This window comes from Cebidichthys violaceus, unplaced genomic scaffold, assembly GCF_023349555.1.
Source record: "Cebidichthys violaceus isolate CVI_PGR_0920_01 unplaced genomic scaffold, fCebVio1.0.p SCAF_17, whole genome shotgun sequence".
Lineage (NCBI taxonomy): Eukaryota > Metazoa > Chordata > Actinopteri > Perciformes > Stichaeidae > Cebidichthys > Cebidichthys violaceus.
The window spans coordinates 8,897,534-8,919,666 of NW_027176340.1; the positions used below are offsets into that span (position 1 = coordinate 8,897,534).

At 40.1% G+C, this 22,133-nt stretch overlaps 1 protein-coding gene across 6 annotated transcripts in view; it reads left to right on the forward strand.

Moving 5' to 3' along the window:
• The window catches only part of tafa3a (TAFA chemokine like family member 3a), a 94,236-nt gene that overhangs the window by 71,304 nt on the left and 799 nt on the right, over positions 1-22,133 (forward strand). For all 6 annotated transcript variants that reach the window (XM_068711743.1, XM_068711748.1, XM_068711746.1 and 3 more), the window contains 2 exons: positions 14,501-14,650; positions 15,452-15,576. In XM_068711743.1, coding sequence (XP_068567844.1) covers positions 14,501-14,650; positions 15,452-15,576 — 275 coding nt within the window. The remainder of the gene's footprint in view (positions 1-14,500; positions 14,651-15,451; positions 15,577-22,133) is intronic.

Consider the following 22,133-nt stretch of genomic DNA (forward strand, 5'->3'; position numbering starts at 1 on the left):
CTTTTTAGGGAAGGTTTTCATGCCCACTGTCAAGCTCTAAAGTAGTGCGTCAAAGTAAAACATAGCATTTAAAGATAAAGCAGGTGACACGGAGGAAATGGGTCGACACTGATGGTGTGAGCAGATTGTCTGGTAGTTGGAGAGGGGCTTACAAACTCACTCTTTACCACAGTGATTGCAGCTGCCCCGATCTTATCAGGCATATTTGATATTTACAACCCGATGTCTGGATGGTTCCTGCGGTGTGTGGGGGATTACAAACTTCAAAGAGCATCGACCACCTGCTGAGTTTATAGTGAGTTCAGGCAGAACAATCATAAATAAAAGTTAGAAATATGCAAGGAATGAACGTCTTTTTGTTATGCTCCTATTTGCAAGTCACAAAAGGCTGATTAATTATGAATCATTCTAAATGTATACCAGTATCCAAATCAGCTTAATTCAAAGTGCCTGATTGGTAGTGGAGTCAACTCTTTTAGAGAGCACACTTATATAATATTGGCATTTGCTTTACAGAGACTGTGACACCTAAAACCCTTAGTGTCAAAAATAGCAGTCTGTCTTGGATTCATAACTCCGCTGAATCTGAACACACAGCCATGATGCACATATTCTCATAAATCAGCGTGCGCTTTATAAGGATATGATTATCTCTGTGTCCATCAATCCACCTAGAATTAAAAAACTATTGAACTTGCTTGAGAATCTTCACGTTTTTACATTTTCTTCAGTATCAAAGTAATCCAGTGATAGTTGTGATACATGCATGGGTACAGTGCAAACAGAAACGGCTAATAGCATGTTCATCTTTTTTAATAGTGCTACATTGCGATATTGCCTAAAAAACAGGCCTCATAATATAGCCTACAGCGTAACTCACTGAATCAACACTGTGGTAACATTAAGCTTCCTGTTTACATCCCCCAACACATTATGATAACTGTTGTTCTAAAATTCTGTTTGAGGCACAGTTGTCTTGATTTTGCCTGATTTTGATGAACACATTATGAGCAAAAGAACACTATTCTGACGGCTAGCTTTGAGAAATAACATGTTCGCCATGATCAATTGAAATGAATCTTAAGCATTTTCTTTTTCGCTGTTAGCGGCTGGTTCTTGCAACTCTGTCGTCATTAAGACCGATTCCAACAGCTCAACATCTGTCTCTAAATTGGCGTGTAGTATTATTTCAAGATGTCTGAGAACATGTCGGGAAAGTTTAACGTCCTCTCTAAACGCTAATTCCTTGTACTTACTATTACAGATATTCAGACTCCAATCGTAAATATAATCCATTTGCCTTAACAACTGTCCCCCGAAACCTCTTTTCCACGCAGTCTGATAAAATAAATCCTGACAGACAGTTATGAGTGCTCATCTGTAGTCAGGCGATGTTGAGAGGGAAGTCGGAGAAAAAATCGTCAGCTGTTCAGCCTAGGGTGGTTTCTTTTTTTCTTTTAAAGTAATGCTACGCTATGGCCGGGTAGTTATTCACTAGAGGCTGGATACTGACTGAATAAAGTGAAATATAAGCTTCTAAAATGTAGTACATCAATTGCTTGCCTCCATCTTCCGGCTGCGCTCCATGACTTTGTGCCTTCTGGCTCATGCCTCCTCTGGAATGAAGTGCAGCGCCGGGTTTCCACATCGGACCATAAAAACAGCAACCGAGGCTGAGCATCAAGTTTATGTGAATGGACTGGTGCATAAAATGTAATGGGTGGAACCATTGCCGTTCTCCTGAAATGGCTTTTTTTAAAAAGGTTTGTCGACATATTTTCAGCAAGATGGTCTATTAAAAAAAGGAACATTTATATTGAGCTGTCAGTGGGTGGACAGGTCAGATGCTCCTTTAATAGTGTCCACGGGCGGCCCACAATTCAACAGGGGATCAGTGGCGATGGCTGCATTGACGCTAACAAGATAATAATGTTTTCCAGGGCGAGGTTTTGATTTAGAGCGACTGTTTAAATATACCCCTCAGATAGCAGCATTTAATGTAATTACACAACTGTCTGATTTAGAGGAGAATAATCTCTGATCCTCAGCTATGAGTAATTTAAAGCAAACCATCCTTCTTGTATTCAAACTATGCTTGTTGTTCTACGTTTAATGCAGTCTGTTGTCTCCACCTAATCCTGCATCTCATGACAGAGGATCCATCTACGTCTCTTGAGATCGTCGCATCTCTATCGCTGTTACAGAAATATTCAGTTTAACTGGGGAGCCCCGTCCCCTTTTAGTTGAACCAATCCTTTGTGTTTCATATCTGTCACTCAGCTCTGAAAGACATCAGTGGAATCTGCTCAAGATGAAAAACATGGGAATCCAGTCGGAGAGGAGAGACGGCAGCCGTTTAGAGCCGACATGACATCTACTCGACAGATAACCAGCACGTGTGCGTGTCAGACGAGAAACCAGAGGAGTGGAGGATCTCCGGCTTCTCTCTTGTCTGCCTCTATGGAGACCAACGCAGTCATGGTGACGCTGTTTGATTGCGCTCTAGAAAATCCACTTCCATGCATGCTATAATATTATTATTATTATTATGTTATACAGGTTACTGTAAACCATGGATGTTACTTATAGACCAAAGCAATCAAGTACCCGTCACCTGAAATGAGTGAAACAAAAACAACTTACTTAAAGGAAGAGGGGTGTGGTGGCTGGGTGTGGTGGGCTCAGCTGCGGAGGGGACAGAGTGGGGGAGTGGTTCAGGGAATGGTGCCGGGAAGAGGCTTGATGAGCCTCAGCTGTAATAAATCGCTGATTGTGTCTCTCTGCGATAAAAACACTAATAGTGACGGAGGAGCGAGAGACGGAAGGAGAGCCGGAGACGAAGACTGGGAGAGCGGCAGAAAGGAGACAGACAGTCCAGATAGAGGACACTCAGGTGCACTCAGAGGCACTGCAGGAGAGCGCACAGCCATGGACAACGTGAACCAAGTCTGAAATAAATACTCTGAGAATCTGTATTTGGGCATACGAGTGTCTTGTGCTGAGGAAACCCCATGGCGGTAACCGATGCGTGTTACAAGGGGTCTCTGGATTCTCCTTCAGTTTAAGGTCAAAAAGTTCTGGACTTAAGATGCTAGTAGTTTGCATCAGGTTTGTGTTGTAGGAAATGTAAAGCTGCAAAAACAAAAACATCTAGTGGATGAATGTTATCAATCTTTAATCAGAAACCATGATCTTTGTCTAGCTTTAAGGATATCTTGTGGAGTTGTGGAGACCCTTAACTTTGCTGCCAAGCAACTATAGGGCCTTGGTGCTCCTGTGCTATTTGCATATAGTTTAATTAGAAAACTTGCAAACATTTGGTGCAAAATTTTCCCCGTTTCTATACAGTTGAGTCTCATTGCAAAAACACTCAAATTCACAAAGACCAGCGCTAATGGCCACATGCAGTTACAGTGAAATTATTAGCGTCTTCTGAGAGTCGGTGGTCACTGAAGCTACGCATTCATAAGAGTTTTTTCTCCATCTCATTTAAATTCATTACCTGAAGTTTCGAAGAATGCCTCTGCACCTCATTGGCCTGAAAATACAATTTTTCTTTTTCTCTCTGCCATTGTTCTGCTCACTGTGTTCTTCACCACAAAAGCAACATTTATACTTTTCCACATAAATAGTTACAATTAGATGAAACAAAGGGCAAATCGCGCTCATCTATCATACATTATGGGCGTGTTTGCGCTGTAACAATGCTGTAACAACGCTGTAACAACGCTGTAACAATGCTGTAACAACGCTGTAATATTGTTTGTGAATTTGACCGTGAGACTGGCAGAGAGCTGTTGAAAGTGATGCACAACTGATGGTGCATTCAGCGGCTGCAATCCATTCTTTGTGAATTCGTCCCTCAGTTTTTCATTGTGTTCATCCTTGAGGCTTAACAAACCACCGTCATGATTGTGTTATGCTTTGCCCATGTGCTTGTTTGTCAGATACAAATGATATACAAACAAAGCGGGGACTCACTCATTCTCATTCGTCGCTTTAAAGGATGCAGGACTCAAATGCCAAAAGTCATTGCTTCATATGCGCAACCCCACCCACACCGGCCTCCTGGATTGTTAAAAACCTTGCTGGTAAACCTAATCCAGGGAGAAATTATACTTCCACAAAACGTATTTGGTGAAGCAATTTAGTATAAATGAAGTTGGTATAAGAAAGGGTCGGCCATGAGCACCACTGCTTTGTGTCAAAAAAGATTTCCCCTCAGCCATCCATGACCCTTAGCCTTGTGTTTGTTCTGGAGAGAGGAACACTTTGGGAAAATAGTTGCCTGCAGTTCTTACATTCACACAGTAATTTGTAAGGATTTTAAATCAATGTTGCTTGTTTTTCATATCCTATTGGCTTCAAATTAATTCCAAGTAGCACAGAAAACAACTCAATAAATGTTTTCTGACTGTGAATGAGAGAACAAAACCCACTTTTTTACTAAGTTGGAACAGAAAGATAAAAGATTTATTTTTTCCTCTTAACATTATTGCATGCGTTATTGAACCGGAGTCAAGATGAGACGGCACAGACGTTTCGCAGTTTCTGCTAGTAAATACAAACCAAACAAGAATGACGTTACAGGTGATTTCTAATTGCAGGGTTTTCCTTTTCAGAATAAAACGTTTGACTAATAGTTAACATTCTCTGTAGTTACATGACAACAAGAACTTGTAAGCAAAAGCAGGATGCTTCATCTACAGTAGTGGTAGTCCATCAAATGAAGTGATAATAAAAGCTAGATATTAGGTTAAAGCTTCAGCCTCAAGTGGAGTACCTTCTTTGATTTAGAGGATGTTTCCAGATCTTAATGTAAAACAGAATACACGTAGTGATACACAATCATGGGATACATGTGTCAGACTGTTTCCATTAAAGTGCTTGCACTAGATGATGAGAAGAATGTAGAAAAAGGCCCTTTATCGTATCTCTGTTGCTATGTCAAGATGAGATGATGAAAAATGCACATACAGTGTTATTAACTAAAGGCGCCAGAAAATCACATGACATGAGGAAAGAGACTACAATGGTTCTTTGACGGTGTGTCTGAACATCCCTTATTACATTTTCAGTGACTGTCTAGAGAATGAGTAACCGTGTCAAGACAACACTGTCTTTGCAGAAGGGTTTGGGTCTGTGTATGAGTCTTTTTCTGCCTCTCTGCAGCGGCTGTCCCTGGGTTTAATAACTTCAGTAGCCTCTCCCTTATAAAGCTGTATGATTCCTTGAGGGACTCCAATTGATCAGTCAGTGGTGGGCTCTAACATCTTGGCAGCCAGATGAATGGTACTGACATGGACTTCATCTAAACCACTAAAGCATACACTCGGGGAATGTAAGGGCCCACTCATCTGTTTCTACAATCTTTCTCTCGAAAGATTGTCCTCGGTGAGTCAAAGATTAAAACACAGAAGGAATCCTGCCACCAGAAAACAGACCTATGAGAATAAAGATCCATGAGCAAGCAACGCTCACGCTTCATTTTCAGTCATTTTAAGTAGTGCGATCTCAAAAGCTTTGCGTTGCAGTTGGGTTGTGGTTGGCTTGTGGTGTGTGGTTCGGTCTGGCTGCTCTCACAGGAATAATAAAGCACTGAATATGATATGCACTGCAAGCACTCCTTTAGCGGTAACTTACAGGATCTGTCAACCTGGTGGTTATTCTTGTATTTCGTTCAGCATGATATAGCATTCATTTTCTTACCATCTCTGTTGTCGAGAGGCAATGGAAAAATGGGAAATAGAGACTTTGCCAACAACTGTGTTGATGGGGTAGGGGATCACGAAAAGTCTTCCAAACTGAAGGTCAAAATAGGCATAATTGACATAACTTCTCATAATGACCCATATTAGCGTTTTTCTGTTGTACAATAGTGTCTGTCAATGCTACAAATTACTATTACAAACATGACTCGTAAGCCCATCTCATGTCAATATGCTCAAGGTTTGGCTAAATCAACTCTAGGGTTATTGAAAGATTGTGGTCAACCAACGTCAACATTAAGTAGGAGATGAGAATTCAAACAGGGGTCTCCTACACACCTATGCAGTGGAGCAGACACAAAGCAACAGCAGCATTCATTTGGAGTCGTGTCTCTGTCCACCTGGCGAAAGTCAGTCAGCTATTTACTCTCCTTTTAGCTCAGTTTTGGTCTCCACCAATTGCTGAGAGATATGTTTGCCTCTTTAGCAACTAAATGCAACACTGTGTTCACCAGCTAGTGGCTAACTTTGTCTGCTGTATGGTGCTGGTCAGGTAGTGCACAGAGGGTACAGCTTTTCTGCTGAAAACAGCGCCAATGAGAGGGGTGTGTCTGAAACAAAGCTTGCGGGCCATAAATAAGAAAGTTATAAACTAAAAAATGCTGAAATAAGTCAGGAGATAATTCTCTGTTGATATCTTTTACCATCTAGAAGTAGAGTCAAATGTTTTCCTGACCAGTATTCAGGTTTAGAGATTCTGGGATTTCATTTAAAACGTAACTCCTGCTTTAGTCTCTCTCTCAGCTTATTTCTTGGGTCTTGCTGGGCCTGATTGTCGGCTCAGCAGGTTTACAGCTGGATGGAAATGAGTGAATCGCCTCTGAATATGGTAATCCCATTAAACACTGGTCTTGTGAGAGTTCTCTTCATGTTCCTCACCAGGCATGAATGTTTTATAAACCAATAATAGTATGTCTTTGGTGTGTTTGCAGCCTCATTAAAAGCCTTTTTTTTTTCAAAATGTGGCAGCAAACCATTTAAATAGTTTTGCCTGGAACTATTTTTAATACACACACACATTTCCTTTAAATTAGTATTTTGTCTGTATGAGGTGGGCAGCTGTTGTCCTTAAGCATCACAGGCTCAGTTTTACCTGGAAAAGATGCTGCACTTAGTTGTGTTCAGCATGTTCAGAGGTTTTTGAGTCAACCAAAATGGGTATTTGGGATCTGGAGCAAACAGTATGATTTGAATCATTACTAATTCATAGGCTGTCTCCATTTTATGGCCTACAACCTCTGTTTTTATGGCTGCTGCTGTTTCTGCGGTCTGGGCCTGTGGCCAGGATGTGACTCTTTTTTTAGCGTTTTGATCTGCCTCCGCATTTGCAGACTGGAAAAGGCCGGCTGGCAGCACGCTGCATGAGGTCGGATTGAAACAGAAAATACACACTGTATGTTTTGCTCTCTGTCCCTCTGTGGTGAAAGCCTACTGAAGCCGGACTTGTTGCGTCACGCCTCAGTGGATAAAGAAGTTTGTGTCCTGTCAGGCAGATGCGTCTGTTCTCGTCAACAAGGTGGTCAAAAAATTTCATTTGATTTGAGGTTAACGTTTTCGGGCACTCAAAATGATTGGTTACCAAGGGCTGTAAAGTGTGCTTGTGTGACCTCTGCACTTGGTGTTTAGATGACCAGGTTCTTGATTAGTGTGTGTTTCATAAGTGACTGTAAATGGCTGTGTAATTGGTTTGATTATTAAAACGGTTAAGCTGTAATGTACTTCAGTAATTACGTTCCTCCATACAATCTCCGCTCCCTGGGTAGGCGTGAAGATGTGCTGGAGCTTACACAGCTGATAACGGTATAAATCCTGTTCGTGATTCACTGCTTATTGATTCCTCTGTGGTTCAAAACACAGTCATTAAAAAAAAGATATCATATTTTGCCTCCATCAGCGTTGGTGTTGTTTTTCGTGTCAGTGAATCAGCGTCCGTGTGGTGTAGCTAACCATTAAATTGCCTTTTCTGAATATTTCACTGTCTGAAGTTATGTAACAAGTCATTGACATTCAAGACTTTGTGTCTTTTTCTCGTTCGGTAGTTCCCTGATGAATTCAAACATTTATGTCCACTGAGCACCTTGAAGACAAAAGAGAGAAAATTCTTATTTAAACAATCCTGAGATGCAACTTGTTATATGACTTGTGCATATGGTTTCTTCCAACAGTATGCACAAGTCAAGTTTTGTTACTAACGGTGACTGGTAAAATAAGAACACAATGAAAACTATTCATAATTCATAAATGTGATTTTGTTGATGTTGTACAAACTCAATATTGAGGACATTTTGAAGTATAATGACCAATATTTATTTTATTTATTGTGATTTTTTTTTTATTTTTACTGGTATTGGCAGTAGAGATACACTCAAAAATATGAAAATCCATACCACTCTCATGTCTGTAAGTTAAATATGAAGCTAGAACCAGCAGCCAGTTAGCTTAGCTTAGCATAGAGACTGTAAACAGGGGGAAACCGCTATCCTGGCTCTGTTTAAAGGTAACTACCAGCACCTCTAAAGCTCATCGAATAAAAGGTTATATCTTGTTTGTTTAATCTATACAAAAACCTTTTAGTCATTGCTGGGTGCCTGGCAACCGCATGGTGACAATTAAACTCCACGAAGTCACAGCTTCCAGGCAAGAAATGTTTTTGATCGATGATTGTCATTTTCACACTTTCATTTTTGTACTTTTAATACCGATGGTGTTTGACATCCCTCCTCTTTGTTCCAACATGTATTCAGATTGACATGTATCTACTAGAAGTTAATGTTTGCCGGCGAATATTTGGCTCTAGCTTTAATGTCATCTGTGAAATGGCACATTTACTGTGGTTGAGAAGTGTTGATTGGATTTCTCAGGGTGTACCCGTTAAAATAGGAATCACTGATGCTGTCTTACTTTAGCACTTCTGTAAATAATTGATTTCAGAAGTTCTCGCTGCATACCAGCATAGCAGAGAGGTTTGCATATGAAACACTCCCGATAAAGTTTTAAAGTTGTGGATGTTAACTTTAATCAGTGCTTTGTGATGTTAAGCTGTTGTGGGTTTTTTTCAAGTTGGTTGTGTAAATTTGCAGTCTTGCAGTTTTCAATGTTGTTTTACCCTCTGTCTTAGCCTGAGCCTTCAAACTTAGCCTATTATATTAAAACACAAAAATGATTCTGCCAGTGGTAGCAGGTAGCGTAACATGTCTTCATGTATGTTTTACCTTGTTTCAGAAATGTTCAAGAAATTGGCAGGTTTAGGAATGATAGAAAATGAATCTATTCCCGGAATACATATACTGTATATTACCCCAATGACAGAATCTTTTTAGGACTTAATCATATACTTTTTTAAACAGAATGCTTACTCAGTGTCACAATGACATATGTAACATCCTGTGCATTATGTTTGACACATGATTTATTTCTGATTCTGGCTTGTTGCGATTGGTAAGGTCTCCCTGTCAGCATTAAAATCAACGGCATGCTTCTGTTTTTCTGACGTATCCCCCGTTGTGCTTCAATTACTGTATCTTGTGCTTGACTGGCCAGGTGAGGTTGATCTGCCCAGTCATGCAGATGACAGTTGGAGCAGTGTGTCGTTCTTGATGCCTCCCTACCTGCAGGTTAGATCAATTGTTTGATTGCTGCCGAAGCTGAAAGCAACCCGTGGCTTCGTTGTAACCCGCATGAATAGTTCTTTGATAAGGACAACAGGACAGCTCTTTTCCCAGTGACCGGCAACTAGTTTCACTCCACAAATGAATGTACAGCATTAAGCAATGTTAAGGTTTTGGTGTCCAGTGGGATTTCTCAAGGACTTTCTGAGCTGGGATCAGATTTAGTTTAACAAATTATACATGGCCTATATAAGATGATTTTTACAAAGGTCAGCTTCAAAACCCTGTTTATACATTAAAAATACATATTTAGTGTCAGATTAACCTTAGATCTATTGTAGCCAATGGTATACTTGTTTAATTATGAACGTCTCACTTTGTAAGAAAAGTCTCCATGTATAATCAATGCTTTTAATGTCCTTCAATCAAATCTATTTATTATTAATTTATTGTGGGTGAAAGTGACTGGCAGCCGGTTGAAATAAACAGATCATTTTGTCATTCAGGAGGAAGTTTTGGAACATAAAACCATGTGAAAACAAAATGCCTCAAAAAGTAAAAATGTACCCATACAAAAATAATAAAGCCATGGTTTTCTTTTACTCTGCCCCTCTTTTGTCATCATGTTAGTGAACTGCTGCATGAAAAACATGATATCAAGTCAAAGAGAGTGGAGCGGGTGACAGGCTAAATATGCAAATTGAAAGGAGAGTGCATCCATCAATTTGTCTTTTTTATCTGTCAGAGGATTCACACACTGCAAGGTCTTATTTATAAATGCCCTGTATCCTACAAGTAATGACAGGTTTGTATTTTCTTCTTTTAGCTGTGCCACACTATTCACCATGAACCAATGAACAGTGCTGTGCAGCCCACAGTGTTTGACACGCAGTAGTTTTATGAATAACTGACTGACAACTGCTGGCTGCTTGTCAGAAATAGAGACAACTTTTATCATCAGTTTCATTTAATCACTACTCGCTAATTTCATCTTTTGTTTTTTATACATTTGTACGTGCAAGTTGTAGTCCCTTTAAAAGACACAAGGAGGGAAAACACATTTATAATGTGATAAGGAGAATGAGTTGAGGACTTACAGTCTGAGGAAAGAAGCTGCTGTGTAGTCTGGTGGTCAAATTTCCTTCGGACTCTGCGCAGGCACCTCATCTCACCAATATCACGGATTCTCGGTAGACGGGTTATTTCAGGTTTTTCTATCAGCAAGTTCCATTGAATTGCTTGTTTTTTTTCTTACATAACTTTGCAGCCGTAAAGGCTCGACAAGAAGAGAGAATTTTCCTCCAACTAGCAGTGACGTGAATGTTGGCATATTTGTTATTAAATGTGAGGACCATGCTACCAACCTGGTGTTCTCTTAACCAATGTAATCAATACGAACACAAATAGAGAATGCAATATTTGTGCACCAAATAAAAAGCGTAAACAAATTGTTGATAAAGTTTTATCAATCTAAATGTGACAACATAGAAATAGATTTCATGTTTTATCACACAGTCTTAATCCTTTAATGCTAGGAGACAACCTCTAAAACAAATACATTTGCTGTACTGATAACTTGAAACAGATTTAATTATCATATGTCCAGGTGTACAGAAGATATACAGTTTGTTTTACCGTTTTGTCCTTTTTTTTCCAGCTCTGTACAGGTTCTGGTTGCATCGTGGAATTTATCAATCAGGGATCGATGCGTATGATTGTAGTGCAGAGTGATCTGCTTCAGAGTGGTATTGATTGGCTGAGGGGTTGGGCCTCATGCCAGTTCTCATTAGTGGTCCCTGTCCTTTCACCTCTCTTTGTCTCTCATCTCTCCCTCTTGCTGGTATCGCTGCCTGGTGATTCTAACTGATGACAGTCCTAAGTGCTTTAATAGAAATCTATTGATCACAGGTGTTGTGAGCCATTCACACAAACACACACACACACACACAAACACACACACAGAGAGAGCACAGGCTGCCTATCTGTATGTTACGACTCTCACACTCAGTGGCTCCCATTATAAAGAGCATGGTTTGTACTGTGAACAGGGTGACCCTGGTGGTTGAACAGACCATTTTACAACCAGAGAACCAGAGGTTCAATGGTGCTCCAACCGTTGTCAAATTGTCCTTGAGCAAAACATGGACCTCTTAACAGCCCAAAGCCGCAGCTGTACGCATTCATGTATGTTTGACTTAAAGGACGTAAATAGAAGTAATATGTACACCTCTGGTTGTGTGAAATATGCCCAAAGGGTTTGCTAAATAATGAATGAATGTTGAATTATTCATAAAATGTTCTTGCCACTAAAATGTTTCTCGAGAAACCTTTAGTAGTCATTAACTTCTAACAAACTAGTTCAAAATCAGAAGAATGATAAGAATACTTCAATTCAAACTATAATAAAATACTGTTAAAGTAGAATTCATCTCACATAGAATTCATCTCACATCTCACATACTGAGGAAGAAACTAGTATGCTGATTACAAATTTCACATCACCCTTTCCACATTTAAAAAGAAATATCCTAAAAGAAATAGTTTGACAGTTTGGGAAATGGGGGGGATGGGAAACTACTTGCGAAACTAACATGGCATCATCCTAAGGTAAAATAAAAGAAACACCCTTCATCTCCTAAAGCTCACAAATTCTCACCTTTTCTCTTTTGTTTAATTCATACAGTTGTGGTTTTACAGTGGGTTATGCTAAGCTAAGCTAACTATCTCCTGGCTGTAGCTTCAATGGAGCGGGATCAATCGTCTCATCTAACGCTTTTATAGCTTAGCATGAAAAGCTAATGTGTAGTGTGTTTCCCAAAATGCAAAACCATTTCTTTAGTGTTGAGAATGTTATGAGTTAATCTCTCAAATGTATTTTTCCATTTAATTAAGTCGACATTTGTAGCAATATTTATTTTGTCTTTGTCAGTTTTTGTTTTGTTCTTTCCCAAAAACAAAAACACTTTCTCCGCTCGATTGTCTCACAGACACCATCCTCAGTATATCGTAACAACAGCAGTTCATGGTAGTTTCTTCTCGTATGGATCATTACCAGCTTCGTCTGACCACCGCGCTCTGCTCTCTGACCTCTCATCTGGTCTACACTGCATGGCGGTATAGGGTCCAGGCTCAGAGTCAGCGACCTTCGCCAGCAGCTCCAGTTTTAATCAGCAGCTCTTTCCACACGGGCAGCCCCGACCAGCCGCTTCCTGCACCTTAATGAGCCGAGAGTCCCAGGCCAGACATAGCCGCCGCTCGCTCTGTAGCGTTTCCCTCCTCCTTCCCACATCACAGCAGAGTGGGCGTACATACAGCGAAACTACATCCAATGGAGCCGATCATTGTGCAAGACTAGCAGACAAGCTTGAGAACATTTTAAAGGCTTTCAGTATGACATATTTCCCTTGACGCTATCAATTTTTGACAGCTAATTCAAATGGAATGTAGGAGTAATATATAAATTTAGTAAATATTATCTTAATGTGTTGCCGTCTTGATTTGTGATTTGTAATGCTGCATGGCCAGTTACAATTAGTGAGCTCTTTCTAGATAATCGGGTTATTTACAATGATTGTCTTTGCTCATTGCACCTTTTGTGATTGCCTATTGTCCATGCGCATCTATCTGTTAAAACAAAGTTTGAATATTCTATTCAAGCTATCCCAACTTTTGAAATTAACTTTGATCGGGGGGCTGGCTGGTGGCTTAAAGATAATCACATCAAGGGCATGGAGCCTGACCTGTTTTTGCATCAGTAAGTTTCTGCTCGGTCAAAAGCACTCAATCGGCAATTGTTGTCTTGCCTTTTGTGGGAATGTGAATAGCACCTTATTGATTGGAAGCAAAATGTTTTTAATGTTGTAGATGAGATTTCAGGATTGCTAGCTAATGGGAAGATGGGAGCTTGCTGCAATCTATTTTCAAGTCAAGTTCCAAATTGAAAATCTTTACAGGCATAATTAAGGCTTATCTGAAAGGAATGTCAAAACTTTTCAAATGCTTTTTTATTTATTTTTTTCCACCCATCCAATCCTGATTGTTTCGTGTAAATACACCAACATGCTCAGAATAGTGATGAGTCTATGCAGAAAAGTAATGAATATAAAATAGAGAGCAGTATTGATGTTTGACCCAACTTAATGGGAGTGAAAACAACGTCCTTGTAATTGATATTGTAATGTTCTTCCACGTAAATAAGCAGTTAAGTGATGTTAATCCAGTCATTTTGTAGAAGTATATGTGTTTTTGATGTTCTATAACTATATTAATCTTATCCCAATGGCAAACTTATCTTTCCCATCCTCTGGTTGGGGTGCAGGGTCAGTGGATTAAGTATGTTGCTCAAGGATACGTAGGCAGGTGGAGCTGCACTGGGGTTCAAAGTCAGGCTCCTCCACCTGGCAAGATTTTTTCCTAAAATGTTGAACTATTCACAATTTCATACAAAATACTTGCTCAAGATGTGTTTATGAAGTTTGTATCAAGTACTATAGTGGAATGTTGACAAATATATGTTATACATCTTAATATTTTATTCCACTGTGCCACACAAAAAACGAGTGAAAACACATCAATGAGTGACATGTCCCTTCAGTATGATGAACAGGGGCAGCACTGTGTGTATTTTGTAACAACTCCATTATGCCGTTCTGGTGCTGTAAATATTCAATAATGTGTATCAGTCCGCAGATGAAAATAGTTCCCAACAAATGCACTTTTTACTCCCGTTTGAGTCATGTTTGCTAAAAACTACAGTGCCCAGCTGTTTCACAAAATTACTTTATTTTTTATTTTCTATGAAGCTATATGTTTGTGAACGTCTTTTAAAAGATGTATGTCTTCAGAAAAAACACACAGGCTTGCAACAGACATGGAAGTCAGTGAGTGAACAGACAAATCCTGTTGTTTACGATCTTTTTCAATGGGATTTATAATAACACAAACCTGATCAAACAAAAACTAACAAAAAGCATTTGACACCTGTGTACATAAAAGAAAAGACACAATGTTTACTGGCATATATTTATAGCGTTTTATTATTTGTTTCTCTGACGATTGGTGACGAGATGGAATTACTGTTGCCGTCACATGCATTTTAACCATTGCGTATGTTTGTGCTTCCAGTTCACGTGAAAGCGGGAACCTGTGAGGTAATTGCCGCACACCGATGCTGCAACAAGAACAAGATCGAAGAGAGATCCCAGACCGTCAAGTGCTCCTGCTTCCCTGGACAGGTGGCGGGAACAACAAGAGCGGCTCCATCTTGTGTAGACGGTATGCCAGGCTTCTCATTATAGTTTTGGTAATGATATGAGACTGACTTCTGATTAGGGTAGAAATGCAGGGACAACACTGTGAAACCTGTCACAAAGCTTCTGGTGCTTATTATCTGGGTATGAGAGGTTTATTGTATGAAAGAAGAAAAAAAAAAGGATGTTGTGATCCTGCTGCTGTGTCTCGAAGGCTTTATAATCCTCAAAATCAAATCGCCCACCAGTTCATTCATTCACCCCTTTTGTCTGTTGTCAAGACCACATCAGACCTTGTGTTCAGCAGAGTAAACAGAAGGCCAGGTCAGTTAATATCATGTCAAAGGTGGCCTCAGTTACAGGTGCATCGATCCCTATTTCCTGGCTCCGACAGGGAATTCCTCAGATTTGACAGTTCTCTTTTCACTTTAGAAATGTCAGGGGAAGCTGTTTCTCCCCTGAAGGCCTCCTCGGAGCAACTTAAGACCTTGACGTGCAACCGTCTGCTGCACGCTCTGTTACCTCCTCTTACATACTAACATTCACCCTCCTCACACTGCTCACACACCTGCTCACAACGCTCACCGGCTTGACATTGACCCACACCCTGTAATTCAGACCTGAAAACACACTGGGGCAAGACTGACGGATCTCCTCTATCTGGCAGAGATCAAGAGACGCTCTCTTCAATCACTGTGATGTTTATAGAGACCAAAATAACTTGCTGTTGCTTCAGCCAGGGCAGAAGCTAGCTACACTTTAAAAAAGCATGTTTTGAATTGCCTCCTCCTTCTTTTTTTTTTTTACTGTGTTCTTCTCCTCACAGCATCCATAGTTGCACAGAAGTGGTGGTGCCAGATGCATCCCTGCATGGATGGGGAAGAGTGTAAAGTGCTGCCAGATCTCAAAGGATGGAGCTGCAGTACAGGAAACAAAGTTAAGACAACCAAGGTGGGTTTGATTCACAAAAATGGTACATATTCTTTTATTAGGATGAGTAAAAGTCTGGCCATGGCCTGGGATAATAACAGTTGTAACAAAATGTGACCCTAGAATAATGGAGGACGGCTTGATACGTGTTAGAAAAAGAAAGAAACAAGATAGCACTAGAGGAGTTTTTTTATCAACTTCAGATGAGATCCAGCAGTAGGAGTAGGAGGCAGCAGGAGAGGAAGATGTGACTCACAGGAGAGATTCAGTGAAGTGTTTCTTAGAAAGGGGTGAGTTAAGTTCAGCCATCTATTTGGCTACATCACGTAATTTGTTGTGCAAGGTTAAGTACAGTCAGTTTATTGTATTTTTACTTAAGTTGCTAATTCGGCAAAGTAGATCAGGTATCTAGAAATCGGGCAACACTGGGAGATCGAGTAGGAAGCCGAAGAATTCTTCACGTAGCACTGGAGAGTCAGTGTTAATCTGTACTGTATATCATATTGTGAAATATGTCACAGATATACTATACATAGTCAAGTCACAATGCTCTTATAATGCTCTATTATTTCTGTGTGAGCTCATCGGAGAAGAACAAATGAACAAATAAGGTGCAGTGATACGATGCATTGCTTGCTGCCGATCTCCAGTATTTTAATTCCCCACATGGGTCTATGTAGTGTTGATGATACAGGGTGACAGTCGTCAAAACTGTCCAATCAATGATTTACCTGAAAACAAGACACCAGCATGCTGTTGAGGCCTCAATACTGTTCACCATTGCTTCCCTAGAGTGAGTGAATGCAGATGTTATTGGACATTTGATATTAAATGAAGGGACAACGATCTTCTGTCTGCATGGACCTAAAGTATAATTTCACAAAAAAATCTGAATTACAGGTTAGAAAGGTCGTGTGTCAGATAATTATATATAATAAATAAGATGAGGAATGAACTCTAAGTTGAGAACAGAATGTATATAAAAAGATAAAATAAACATAGAAATGATCATCAATTCTCAGTTGGTGGTTTAGGTGAGGAATAACATATGGACGCATGTGGCACACGACAACTTGGAACAAATTGAAAATTAATTATCACCTCTATAATAATCAGCATGATTGTACACAAGTGAGTTCAGAGGTACAAATTGGAAAACATTCCCTCTTGGGAACAGAGCAGAGATCCAGCTCACATGTCTCCACCTCATCCTCTTGGTTTTAGCATTAAGGGTAAGGGAGCAGGCTGGAGTCGGGTCCCGCCTTTGAACAGTCAGAACAGGCTTGCATATCACTTCAAAAGTGCCAGCGAGAAGCAAAACAAAGGCAAGTGAAGGCAGGAGAAATACAAACAAACAACAAACAAAAATCCCCCCAGGAAGCCAAATAGTCGAGTAGGATGTGCTGAGGCAGGACAGGAGGGCTCAAGCTGTAGCATTCCTGAGATTAATAGAGGTTATCTGGACGCGTGTTTTGGGTTTCAGGGTGTGGAGGACCTGAAGTGGATGGTAGGTGAAGCGGGAGAGGGGGGGCACATGGGGCCCTTAGCCATCCATCACAGCCTAGTGTTTGACTCAACAAACGCCTGTAGTTGAGCTGCCTCTTCCATTATTCATGGCTACAGGAGGCATGGACGAAGCAGAGCTTTTTATTTTAGCCGGGTTAATAATTCATGCCCTCTCACACAGCCACGGGAAAGCAGAAACAGAGGCACAGACAAGCAGGGGTCCAGGTGGCTAGTAGAACCCGTCAGAACCTCAAGTCTTTTTCTGATTTGGAAGTCAGCGGGGGTCGCTCCATGCTCGTGGCCCTGCTGCCTCCTACAGAGTGCTGGCAAGGGACAGCCGGTGTATGCTGGAGGACCTCTGTGCCCGAGCTTCCTGGACAGTTAACATCATTCTGAGGAACAAACGGAGCGTTCTGCTGAAGATTGAGCTCAGGGTGTGTTTCTTTTGAGAAAAGTAATCCCGCTTCTTTTAAAAGGACTTACCTATCCTGCATCCTTTGATAGAAAATATATTTGGACTTTTTTAATATGATATGCCAGAGTTCGGTTAAGTCACAAGTAAGCCCCCCCCGCTAATCTGTCAGAGCTACCATGGAGCCCATACTGTCACTAAGTGCACTCACACAAATGCAGACAGAAGGGTTTACAACATGTGTAGAATGTAGCAAAAACAGGTTAAACAGCAGAAGCCTACAGATCACAGTGTAAAAATCATCGCAACACCTGGCGATCAAGACAGAAGAAAATTAAATTAAGGAGCAACACTGTTCCTGTTAAGCCGAGTAGGTCTTAATTCTTTAACTTCAGTATTAAAAAGTGCTCTATACATTACGTTGTCTGGTAGTTTAAAGGAGGAAATGTGAGCTAACATGTTTGCCACAACAATCATATATATGATATACTGTATATATATTTCAATGTCAAAAAAGAAGCAATCAAACAGCTCTGCAATTCTATAGTACATGCCTTTTATTTTACATTTTCTCAAAGTGGATACATCATATAGATGTAAACAAACACCTCAGTTGCAGTACATGCCCCATATAGTCCTAAAAATGATTTCTTCTTTAATGTCCAGCGGTGGCATTGCTGATAAAGAATGATGGTGTCATTTCACCTCATGATGAAGTCACATCAATAAATCAGGCAACGTGGCACCCTGCAGGCTCCTTCTTGGACAACTCCCGTTGTTCGCTCTTTCTCTGCATGTCCGCGAGCAGCTAGTTTTATAGTCCTGCTGGTGATGTCAGGGATTATAACCCTGGCAGCTCCGGCGTTTCACTTCCTATCAATCAGAGATCAAAAGAACCACAGAGCCTTCCCACTTGACAGGTGCTGCGATGCTTGTTCAGAATGTGTTGAGGGTTGGTGATGGATAGCTGTCAGAGGTGGATTTCTTTTCGAGACACAATGGAAATAATTTATTTCTAAATAATTTTAAGTAATTTTCTGAAACCTCTATCATTTAAAAGAAACTAGCCACTATGTAATGACTTCCAGCTTGAAATGTAGAAATTGAACTGTACCATTTTGTTTTTCTTTCTTGCTTGTGAGCCAATTCCCCTGTCCTGTGCTGTGCACTTATATGCAAATATGCAATTCTCAATACATTTCGTACCTCAGAATGCATGTACGTAGCTCCTGGATGACGAAGGCAGAAGCTCATTAAGCAGCCAGCTCCTGGACTGTTGCTGAGGCTGACCTCTAGATACCTTTTCTCAGTGAAGGATGGCTTATAGGTGCAGTTGAGCGGTAGGATTTCTATGAGAACACTTATTTTAGAAGATAGATAATAACCTAGCGATCTTGAATCCGCAGTGTTTTCTATGACTGCAGGTAAATCCCACATAAGACACAAAGTTTATTTCTCATAAAAATATAATAAAACAATCTAAGGACTACATATATATTTAAAGGCATCAGGACCTAATTAGAAATGAGAAAGAGAAGTTAAAAGGTGCAAAACATACTTTTCCCATTGTTTCCGAGTGGGGATTGGGGGTGTAGCAGGTGAGATGGAGGCACTAAAGTTGCTGCCTACAGTCATTTTAAAATACAGTGAGAGTCAAGTCTAAATTAAGGTTTGATTAACAAGCCAAGAATACTCACATTCGAAGCGTCACTGTGAGGCAGTAACTCACATGGTCATCTACCCAGATTTAAGCCGCTCTGCAGTGCAATGCTGTCCTAACCAACCTGTAGCGACGATCCCTCACTGGCTTGCCATCCGAAAACCCTGCCAGTTCCATATGGCAGCAACAGCATTAAAAATGGCACGTCAGACTCTCCTGTTGCTTGAAATTACTTTAAAAGAAGTTAGCATAATTCTCCTGTATGAGAGGGTTTATTTTCAGATCCTTTCCAAGCTGTACTCTCAGCCTACTCTACCAACCAACTTCAGTCAACGTATTAATGTATACCCCTTAAGGTGTAAGTCGTGCAGTTGTTTTAAGACAAATAAGTGCTTGTGGTTTCAGTCTGCTTCAAAATGTGTCTCATTTTTCCCTCAAAATAAACTAATGTCACTGAAGTTGAGCCATGCTGTGTGTTAGATTATAGCGCAGTGTGTTGTCAGTCAGAAACAGTGTGTGAATGAACAGATTTTTAGGGTTAAAAGGCTGAAAGACGACGTGAGATGTTTAGTCGATAGATAGCCTGAGAAGACGCTCCTCTTTCCAGTCTACTGACGATTGATCTGTTTTTTTATAGTACCTTGATACATTGCTGGAGGCTGACCTGACATGCAATTTGCAAATTTAGAGCAACATTAAAACCATGAAATAATATTCTTCAATAAAAGTCCAAAGGGATGAGACAAGATGATTGCATTCATAACTGAGGAAATTGAAAAATTATAGAGCTTAGTTATTTTAAATAATGTTGTCTAGATAATAATGACCATGGGACACACACACACACACACACACACACACACACACACACACACACATGAACACACGTGTGCTTCAGTAGCTCTCCATCAAAGGTAGAGTCTTAGAACCTACAGCTGACCCGTCAATTGTGCTCTTTCATCCTGAAGCGGATTAAGCATCAAACCCTGAGGATCTGCCCTCTGTTCTCCTGAGTCCCCTTTGGGTGTTTACTCACCGGTAGCCCTCACAGTGACAAACCGCAGCACCACGCCATGCTAATTGCTTTGATAAGACTTCATTGACTTTGACTTGGCTTCACACGTTTGTTCCTGCCGCCGTATACATTGCTTTGTTTTACTCTGTTCATTTTGTGTCTTTTATCCCTTCCACTTCTCCGTTGTGAGGTGAAATTCCCTTTCAATGCTGCTCCTGCAATTAAAATTGTGTTCATGTTTGTGTATCTTACCATGTTTTCATGTTTCTTTTATAATGAGAAAGAGCTCAGAACACGTGAAAAATAGAAATTGTGTACGTAACAACAATAACTAAGACGTTTTGTAAGAGCATTTATTGGTTGATTATTACGACACTGCAGCCGAAATACGCTGGATCTCTAAAGACATCTGATAATGTTGTTTGACCAAATAACATAGTTTAATTTAATGCATGAAAGTTTGTCGACAAGCCGGCTGCTGCAGCAATAGCAAGACTAAATCATTTTCACATGCTCCCTCACGTTGTGGTTCCTGAGGATTGTCACATGGAAGTGAAAATGAAATTGTGGCTCCCTGAACAGCAGGACGGTCTGCAGCTCTTAGCAGAAAAATCCCACTTCCACAAAATATTAGAATTATATTGCTCGGATGAATGATTGTGAGCGGTAAGCCCCTCGCTGGTTCTACTAGTGAGACCCCACCAACTGCTAATTGAATGACAGTGATGTGCAAGTTTATTCGTGTGTGTGTGTGTGTGTGTGTGTGTGTGTGTCACAGTGCTTCCTACGTCAGAAGGGCAATTCAAAAAGTTACTTGTGTTCTACTTTTAAAGGGCAAACCAACAAGGAACAACATTCACCTCCCAGAGTGTATTTAGTGTTCTGCTTAAAGTGAGCGTAGTACAAACTGCATCTTTCAATCTTTGAGATTAATATTCATGAAAAAACGTTGGAGAAAACTAATGCCAGCAGTGTGTCGTCATGAATAAAGATATTCCCTGTTTGCATGAAAATCATTGAGCATTATGTTATTTGCATTACTGTACATCTGACTTCTAGCCGCTCACCGTCTTCTCATTTCTGCTGTGCAACACCGCAGATGTTTGAATTATAAACAGACCAGCTGGGAATACACTCACCTTGAACCTGTCACAATTTTGACAGATGGGCTGTTTGCACCGAAACAAGAGTTTGCTTTAATGAGATTTTGAAGTAGAGCTGAAATGATCAATTTAATAAATAGTCAATAAACAATAACCTGATTGAGTCAGCCGCTATTTCAGTTAAATACTAACATCAGCATGCTATTATAAAGATAATGCCAACATGCTGATGCTTAGCAGGTATTGTTTAGTTCACTATCTTAGTTTAGCTCGATAACGTTTGCTAATTAGAGAGCTGTCATTTAAGCAATTCCTAGCTCATCTTGCTGGTTTTCTTAGTCTAGTTTTAGTAAATTGAATTATTTCGGGTTCTGATTGTTGGTTGATGAAATTAAGCCGTTTGAATATGTCAACTTGGGCTAAAGGGAATTGTTGTGGGCATTTTTCCATATTTTATGGCTTTCAACGGGCCAAACTATCAATTAATCGAGAACGTAATCTTCAGATTAATCGATAATAAAATAAACTTAAGTTGCAGCCCTAATTTGAACCAAGTGATGTCTATTCTTTGAAATTATTAATATTGTATTGTACTACTGTTTATAGACATTTGTTTACAAAACCACTGTTTTTCAACACTTGACTTTCTAATTTGAAAAATATTTTGGCTTTTTTCAGTTTTGTGGGATCCCTTCTGCTTATTTAAAGATTCCTCAACTAATAAGCACATCAAGTTTAATTATTCCACTCCTCTCTCAGTGGTTTCTGTCACATTGTATGTCAGATAGCACTGGTTTTTAGTCGTACTTCTACTATTTGTCGTCATTAATGAGTCAAATCTCTTTTTATCCCCAGCATCCATTCATGTCACTGACAAAATCT